General features: G+C 40.6%; 1 protein-coding gene across 1 annotated transcript in view; it reads right to left on the bottom strand.

Annotated features, from left to right (window-relative positions):
- The window catches only part of PROSER1 (proline and serine rich 1), a 35,469-nt gene that overhangs the window by 3,036 nt on the left and 22,901 nt on the right, over positions 1 to 9,532 (bottom strand). The window contains exons 9-11 of the mRNA XM_006879613.1: positions 6,502 to 6,597; positions 3,615 to 3,659; positions 4 to 219 (exon numbers count right to left, since the gene is read on the bottom strand). Coding sequence (XP_006879675.1) covers positions 4 to 219; positions 3,615 to 3,659; positions 6,502 to 6,597 — 357 coding nt within the window. The remainder of the gene's footprint in view (positions 1 to 3; positions 220 to 3,614; positions 3,660 to 6,501; positions 6,598 to 9,532) is intronic.

Here is a 9,532-nt window from a genome sequence, read left to right as displayed (position 1 = left end):
AGCCCGAGGTCACGGGCGTGGCGGGCAGCGCCGAGGAGACCTGGCCCGGGAACACGGGCAGGACCGCGCCGGCCAGGCTCATCCCAGCCGCGGGGACCGTCACGGGCACCGGGTGGCTCGGCGTCTTCCCTGGAGAGGCCGTTGGGGCAGGAGTCGCGGCGGGCGTGGAAGGGTTAGAACCATGCGGAGAGAAGAGCTGACTTGCGGGGGTGGGAAATGCTGCGGGAGGACAAAGGCAAGCCTTGAGCATGCTCAGATGTCACACTTTCCACTTACAGAACCACCACCACATTTTTACAGTACTTAACACCTGAGAAAATCAAACGCAAACTTAACAACTCAATACCATCGATCAGAACCTATTTATACACAGTTGACACATAAACTGCACTGGAGGAAAATGCTCCTCTTTCTGGTCTGGTAGAGTTGAACCACTTTGCTTTTGGGTGAGCAGTGCAGCATGAGGCACCAGAGCTCCCTGCAGATATAATCAGCCCTTGCAATGAATAAAATGTGCAATTCCAATTCCTCTCAATCTTCACTAGGAAGCCCTGCTGGCCCCAGGGATAGGGAACTATGCTGTAAATCCAAAGATGTGTGGTTTAAACTCACCGGCCTGCTGCACAAAGAAAGATGGACAGTCAACTCAGATGCAACTGAATCTGACACCATAGCATAGGTAACATAGCCTGCTCTGAGTCCCACTCTAATTCAATGAGGACACCTTTAGAAACTGGCAGAGAAATACTCATGTTTTCCACTTCTTAAAATGTAAAGATTTCCCCCCGTGCCTCTGTTCTCATCACTCCACAGTTTTTATCGGGCTTGTCCCACAAGCTCCAGTTGGGCAAAATTTGTCAAATTTCCCTTTACAGCCAAGACAATTCACAACACCCATGTGTTCAGTAAGTTTGCTGCATGGGACACACCACAATTACTCAAACTGAGGTTTCCAGACTGAGCCAACATTAGAATAACATAATCTCAAAACTTCTAGAGTTTGCTACAATATTGGCTATTTTGTGTTTTTATTGTGATAATCTCTTCAGATAAGCTTTTTTTGGTATAGTTTGCTTTTCTCCCGAATTAAGTAACAATGCTTGTATCTGATGATCTGATTGGTACCAAGTGAAAATCCAGATTTAGTTATCTAATGTCCCCATCATCTCAGTGCCTCTTGCACATGAGACTGATCTGTAAACGGAGTGTTCCCACTGCAGTGAGCATCAACTGAAAGTTTCATGGATTTGTTAGCTGCTGCTGAGTCAGATATAACCCACAGTGACCTAATGAACAACAGATCTGAACTCTGTCCTATCCTGTGCCACCTTCACAATCTCTGACACACTTGTGCTCATTGCTGCAGTCAATGTGTCAATCCATCTGGTTGAGGGTCTTCCTCTCTTTTGCCAACCATTGACTTTTTCAAGCACAATGTCCCTTTGCAAGGAATAGCTTCTCCTAACAAAGTATGTAAAATGAAACACTGTCATCTTTGTATTAAAGGAGCACTCCAGCTACACTTTTTCCAAGGCACACGTTTATTCTTTTCACAGTCCATAGGATATTCAGTTCTCTACCACACCTCAAACACATCAATAATTCTTCTGTCACCCTTATTTGTTGTCCAGCTCTCAGATGCATATTAAGTGACTGAAAAGGCCAAGCCTGAATCAGGCACACCTTAGTCCTCAAACTGACATCACTGTTCCTCGGGAATTTGGAGAAGTTCCTGACAGGAGACCATCCCTATGCAATGTCTGGAGGTCTCCTGACTGCTGGTACCGTTATTTTTGTTAATGTGCTGTCAAGTGAACTCCAAGTCATAGCGACCCTATGTACAACAGCTCTGAACCCTTCTCGAGCCAAATGCAGTCTGTGACACACCTACCCCATTACTCCAGCCAGTCAACCCATCTCATCCATGTTTTTCCTCTCTTGCCTCTTGCGCTGTCTCTCCTAAGTTATATATATTTGCCCCTCTTTAATATGTGCGTAATAAAGAGTCAAATGACTTCAGGTAACTGACGTGGCAAATGCACTGTTAACCACAAGTGGAGAAGGGATAACAGCAACAGAGGTAAACAGTGTGAGAGGAACATTTATAGTTCTCTCATATTGCTGACCCTCTGGCAGGTTTTCAGAGGCTCTAAATCACACAGGAGGAGACTGCGTTTTTCCCTTGGGGCATGTGGATTCAAATAATCTGATTTGAGTTGTGCTACCCAACTTTTTACCTATGAGGTTACCAGAGCTTACTGAAGCCCAAAATGTACTATAACATGCTGAACAAAGTTTACAGTTGTTTTAGAAAAGAAATGTAGCAGGAGATCCCACTCAGTAGTTTATAAATACATAAACTTCAAATTGAAAAGGGCCTGATAGCTGTACCATATTCATTTTAGTTATGTAGTTACATGACCTGTCCAAGGTCACATAGCTAAGTGGTGCCTTATCTACAAGAAACCAGGTGTGCAGACGTCACTTGGTGCCGTTTCTACTCTATTCTGCTTCCTTCATTAGAACCATTGACTAAAAAGCAATATACTAGTTATAGTTCTTGGAGAATGGACTTCTCCACGGAGACTCTTGCCCAGGAGTTAGCTTAGTGTTGTTTTGTGTTTTTTTTTAAAGATTGAAATGAAAGTTTATAAAGAACCAGGATTTCCATTAATTCATTGTTGCACATTTTCCTCCCTGTCCCCCTCCCCCCCAGTATGCTTTTTTCTTTAGAAAAAAGTTCTTTCACTGTTGTAGTCTCCCCCCCACCTCCTAACTATGCAGCTCTTATTTTGGACTCTTGTCATACCAATAATACCTAAGCATATATTCCTTTTAAACAGTTCTCTTCCCTTGTCTGTTATGTGCTGTTTGCAGTACAACTCATTCTGGTTTTCTAGTCTCTTCAGAAGGCATCTTCTTGTTGATCACACAAGCCCTTAACTAGGAGACTGAAATGGTGCTGCTGCCATCTGGAGGCACTACTCACATCTCAGTCTCTAACAATTCTATTTCTTGCTGCTTTGTTGTTGTTAAGAGCTTTTAAGCTGGAAATGACTCACAGCGGACCCTCCAGGGGTTTTCAGAGGCAGTTAATCACACAGGAGATTGCCCATCTTTCTCCTGCGGGGCAGCTGGTGGATTCAAACCTTTAGGTGGGAAGTGTAACTCTTACCACCAAGACACTAGAGTTCTCTTTTCCTGCTTTAATGGCCCCAATTCTTTGCTGCTTTGAGCTATGCTACTTAGTAAATAATTAAATCTTATTATCCTACATCTTTAGGATTAAACTTATCAGAATTGAGGCTTCCAATATTATATAATATAAAGTGAAGGTGGATTTAGTGCCCCAGAGCACTCAGAATACATCACAGTCAAGACAAACAGAATACAAAGTTACCTGGCTGATTTTAAATATTAAGATGTTCATGTTATGGATATACAATTTACATTCTTGTTAAACTACTTTTAGCAGAAACTAATTACAGTTAGACATTTTAAATAGGAGCTTTTCTCAAATCATAAGGACTTCTAATACCCTCAACTCAAAGTGAGTGACAGGACAGACAACCACAACAGGTATCCGGTATCTCTGGATTAAGTTTGGTACTTACTTTGATTCTGTGTAGATTTTGACTGACTGGAAAGGTCTTCATTTTCTATATATAAATAAATGAATGGTGATTGCAAGCATTAGATTATTCATATCAGAAACAAACCAAGATATAAATAATTACATGCACTAGTGGGGGGAGAAAAAATACAGGGGGGGGAAATCATAAATGCCACTCCATAGAGACTGGTACACAACTGTAGTAATAGATACTTTGTCATATCTGGTTAGAACTGACTCATAGCTAACTCCTCCAGTGGGTTTTCTGTTTTGTTTTTTAAATTGCATCATGGAGACTGTCTATCTTTCTCCCTTGGAGACACTGGTAGATTTGAACTGTCATGCAGGCATCACCTTTGGGTGGGGAGCACAACACCATGTTACCGCATCATTAGAGTTTCCTTTTATATCAATATAAGATTACTTTCAGATTGTTTAAGGTAGGGATGTGTTTACTAAGATTCAAAACTGAGAAATATCAAATAAAAATTTATATTAGTAAGTTAAACTTTTGCAAATGACACAAATGAAAGTATAAACAAAGTCAGCATATCAGATTGGAAAGATCGATCATTTTCCATTTTGAAAGGGTGTGAGGAAACTCTTCTCACTGGTGGGATAAACTGGTAGAGCCTTTTGGAAAAGCAGTATGACAATAAAGGGAAAACTATCAACTTTCTGTCTCGAGGATCTAACGCTCCCCAGCCCTTCTCGGTCCAGCCTGTTTCTGGGGGTCTCTTGGTAGAATAATGAGGCAATCATGCCCAGAAGCAGCACAGCTTAGGCTATAGGTGCCTGGATTTGAGCCCATCCCCGCCTCTGCCAGGCAGGGTCTTACTTGACCCATCCAGGTGGTCCCTTCCAACCTTGTGTAATAAACTGACCTTGGACAGGGTATTTTTGTTAATATGCCTACCCCTATACAAATTCATTCATTAATCCTTGCTTATGTCCTACAGTTCCCCTGCCCTTTTGTTCAGAGATTTCCAGTAAAGGTTTGAAGGTAGAAAGCATGTGGGTATTGATGAATGTGCAATTACTAAAAAAGCCCTGAGGGGAAAAAGCTGATCTTCTGATCCCTTTTAGGTTTTTCATACGCTTAGTTTGGTATTTGCTAACCTTGCATAAAAAAAATCACCTGGAATATTTGTTAAAGATGGCAGGCGCCTGTGATCCATTGAATCAGCCTTTCCAAGCTTAGAGAAGTCTGAATGTTTTTATTAAGTGCGCCAGGTAATGAAAATGCTAAACCACTGATGAAGTGTACTGTCCAGTTGATTCTGACTCATAAACATCCCTGTGGCATAGAACACAACTGTTTCATAGGGGTTTCTAGGCTACAGATGTTGATGGATGTTTACTATCTTTCCAGAAGAATGAACAAATCTTTCTTAAAGAAGTTCAGTCGGAATGCACTTGAGATGCAAGGACTGTGAGACTCTGTCTGAACTTACTATGGGACTGTTATTAGGTGGAGACAGTTCCTGGAGAGGCATCATGCTTGGTAAAGGAGGTGGTCAGTAAAAAAGAAGGAAACTTAAAGGAGGCAGAATGAAGCTGTGGTTCCCACAATGGGCTCAAACCTGCAACAGTTCTAAAGATGGTACAGGACCGGGCAGTGTTTTGCTCTGTTGTACACAGAGGTGCTGTGAGTCAGATCCCAGTCATGGCATCTAATAGTAAGTCTTCAGTTGAGCAGACTGCCAGGTCTTTACTTCTGAGGAGTCACGGGTGGAGTTGAACTGTGTGTGCGGTTAAAAGAGGACATGACCAGTGGATGAGCTAAGACATGTTATACTTTAAACAGAGTTGGGCTACTTAGACCCTCAGCCATCCTGGCAACAGGAAAACCTGCATAGTGGCTGATAGCAGTTTTGATAACAGGAGAAACTGCAAATTCTGCTGAAACAAAGCCTTGTCAATTAGGATTATGTCCCTTGTAAATCCACTGGTAAATGTTTATACTGAAAGAATGGTCTTGAGGAAATGTTTATACTCCTGCTTGTAACTGCTACCTTCTGTTTTATGGTACACTGTTAATCATTTGAAGATTTTGTTTAAAACTTTGCTTGTGCTGAACAAAGCTACTTAAGATTCTCAAAGGCATTTATACCTCACTCCCCAACTATGTCTTTTAAGTGATTTCTCATGCTCACAGAGGTGGACTCTACAACTGTGGATCCTTTTGCGAATAGTAATTTAACTACTGCTCCACCAGGGCCATTACAGTCTACTGACAGACCACTTCATTCTTACCTTTCCACTCCCCAGTGCCACCTTATCATTCCTCAAAGCAGAGATGCCCTAGAGGTGTTCCAGAGCTGAAATCTTTATGGGAATAGATCATGATGTCATTTTCCCCATAAAGCAGCTGGTAAGTTTAAATGCTGACCATCAGCAGTGACTGGTGAGCACAATCCACAGGGAGTTGCGCTGCTAACCCAAAGGTGGAGCCTCTCCAGCAGTTCAAATCCACCAGCAACTCCATCGGAGAAAGATGGGCAATCTCCTCCCGTGTGATTTATATCTTAGAAGACCCACTGTAGAATCAGCTATGAGTCAGCTTCAACTCCATGGCAACAAGTATATATATATACTTTCTCAAAGGACTACAATTTCTTTGCAAACAGAACTACATTCTATTCACCTTTGTATTCCAGGGATACACAGTCATCAAATGTTCACTGAATATGTATGTTCTTGAAAACCACTATTAACTTTAACAGTAGCCTGTGTTACAAATGGGGATATGGAGTCCACTGGGGACTCACTCAGGTCTCAAGCTTGGACTACCTCTGAGGACCCATGAGGTCAAACAGCCATTACTTTCAACTGCATATCTAGAATGCACTAATTATTTTTAATACCACATATCAATGTACCTTTACCTGTTCCCACTGGATTAGGAGTGTATGGCGGTGGAGGAGGGACACCTGGAGCTATGACATTGGCTAGAGGAACCAGACCTGCATTGTTATAAGCACCTACAATAAAAACAGAAAAGGAATACAGTTTAGTATTTTTGAGGTCGGGAGTTCAGATGTACTTCTGTAGCTATCTCCTTTATTTTCAAAATTGTTACATGACAGAACTGCATTGTACATGGACCTTTGGCCTAAGGCTAATAACAGGCACATGTAAAAACTATTTTTTTTTAAATTATTTTATATTGGTTTGCTTACAAAGTTTGTATACATTGTGTTTACATTATCCTTCATTCACAATTAGGTGAAAACTACTCCTGAAAGTCCCTGGACACAACTTAAATGAGAATGCTGACATCCATTTATGTTAAGGTGGTGAACTAGGCACATATACTACACTGAACCTCTCAGAGATTTGAGCAACCAAAGGAACCAGATACAGGTAATAATCCTGTGACCTCAAACAGAAATGAAACTCTAAAGAAGTATATCAGATACCATATGAAGAAGAAACTGAGCAGAAGCTGTGACAAAGAACCATCCAATACAATGTGGTCATTTTGAATCATCTGGCTCCTGTCCAATCAGAATGCTGTTTCCATAATATAAAATAGCAATGTTAATTTCTGAAAAAATGGCCTTTTAGGCAAGACAGCAACAAAAGACATGGAAGGGAATTATACAATGACTGACTGACTGGTCCTATTGATGGATTGCTGATAATCCAACAAGAGGACCTAACCATAGTAAATATGCACCCAGTTGGAGTCCTCAAATACATAAAAAGAACTGAAAAGAGAAACAGATATCACAGTAACAAGAGGCTTTAATAGACCACTCTCAGTAAAGAATTAGAAAGAAACCAAGATACAGAAGATCTAAACAAGATCATCAACTAACTTGACCTCAAAGACACATAAAAAACACGCCAGCAACAACAGCACAATTTATATGCTTTTCCAGTACATGTAGATAATTTTCCACAATAATCATGTTAGGTAACAATACCATGATCATTCAAATTTATGCACCAACAACCAGTGCCAAAGAGGAGGAAACAGATGATTTCTACCAACTTTTGCAGTCAGAAACTGAACGAGCATGCAATCAAGATTAATAATAATAGGTGACTGGAATACAAAAGTTGAGAACTAGGAAGAACAAGGTGCTGGAGTGGAGAGACAATTAAAATACATTAAAAATACATGGAAACAGAGTAACACTCTGCTTAAAAACTGTTGGGCAAGAGAACAAATACAGAACCGATAAAATAAGACAGAATGCTCTCATTTCAAATTCATTTATGAAACAAGCATAACCCTGATACCAAAGTCAGGAAAAAAGATACCACTGAAAAAGGAAAATTACAATCCAACATTCCTCATGAACACAGATACAAAAACTGTCAATAAAATCCTAGTTAAAAGAATAAAACATTCATAAAAATATAACGCACCATGATCACCAAATAGGATTCATACTAGTTACGCAAGGATGACTTAACATTATAAAAACACACACAAATAGAACTAAAGAACAGTATGATCATTAACAACAAATGCAGAAATTGTATTTGATCACTTCCTGATAAAAATGTTTAACTCACTCACCCCGAACAAAAACCAATCATCCAATGGCAGAGACTGAAAATATTTGCCTTGAGAATGGAAAAAATCCACCACCACCAGCACAACAGCAGAAAAAACCCACCAAACCACCACCACCTCAAACTCACTGCCAAATCACAGGGACCCTCTATCAGCTCTCTGAGGCTGCAAATCACTACAGGAAGAGAGTGCTCACCTTTCTCCAGAGCCACTGATGGACGTGAACCAGCAGTTAAAGTGCACCCTTTTGGTTAGCAGTACAACAAGCTCCAGACCACACCACCAAAGCGCCTTAAGACTATTCTCCAATAGAGACAGACTGAAAAAGAATTGTCTTGAGATTGGGGAAGCACTATCATCACTCCTGCTAAAACGAAAAAGTCCTGGCCAGAGCAGTAAGACAGAAAAGGGAAAAGCCAACTGAACTAAGAAAGAAATTGTCTAAGTACTGCTATGTGCAGATAACGATCCTACAGAAAGAATATCTCAGGAACTCCATGAGAAAACTACTGGAAGTAATAGAGGAGGCTGCACACTGGCAGGATAAAAGTAGTTAGATTCCTGTAGCGTAACAAAGAGAATGCTATAAATGAAACAAAATGATAACCATTTACAGTAACACCTTAAGATGAAGTGCTTAGGAACAAATGCAATCTTGGACAAGAAAGACATATACAAATGTAACCACAGATCCAAAAGACATATATAAAGAAAAATACCGAACACAAGAAATCTTTACAGGAGATTCTTGTAAGAATTTTTAATAAGAAATCAGAAGTCTACATAAATGGCAGAAAATGCCATGCTCATAGATAGGAATATTTAACACAAAATGCTAAGACTACTCAAAGCCACCTACACATATCCTGATTTAGATCCCATCACCATTCTTTAAATAGAAAAAGTAATCACCTTTACTTGGAAAGGTAGGCTAACCACAGTACATAAAGACAGTATTTTACATTCTGCTTTGGTGAGCTGGTGACGTGATTTTAAAAGTGAGCTAAGTGGCCATCTGAGAGACAACTCTTGGTCTCTCCCTGTCCCTTGCAGAGTTTAAAAAAAAATAAATAAAAATCAAGGAAGCAGTGAGTCCCGAGGACATGGACTCTCTGAACCTTCACCTTCATCACTCTGAGACTAGGAGAACGAGATGGTGCCTGAAGAAGACACAGAAAAAAGACACAGAAGAAGCCCTGAAAAGAGTGGGAGAAAACTGGAGGATAAAACCAAAAATCATAAAAAGACCAGCCTGGCAGGAAACTGCACTGCAATCCTAGAGGTACGCGGTTCAAATCCACCAGATGCTGTGCTGAAGAAGGAGGAACAATCGCCTCCTGTACCAGTCAGATTGGATTTGACGGTACACACATAAAAAGAATAAATAA

This window comes from Elephantulus edwardii, unplaced genomic scaffold (genome assembly GCF_000299155.1).
Source record: "Elephantulus edwardii isolate Elephantulus edwardi_28Jun2011 unplaced genomic scaffold, EleEdw1.0 scaffold00004, whole genome shotgun sequence".
Classification (NCBI taxonomy): Eukaryota; Metazoa; Chordata; class Mammalia; order Macroscelidea; family Macroscelididae; genus Elephantulus; species Elephantulus edwardii.
Note: the sequence above shows the minus strand (reverse complement) of the source record. Positions and strands in the feature narration are given on the sequence as shown.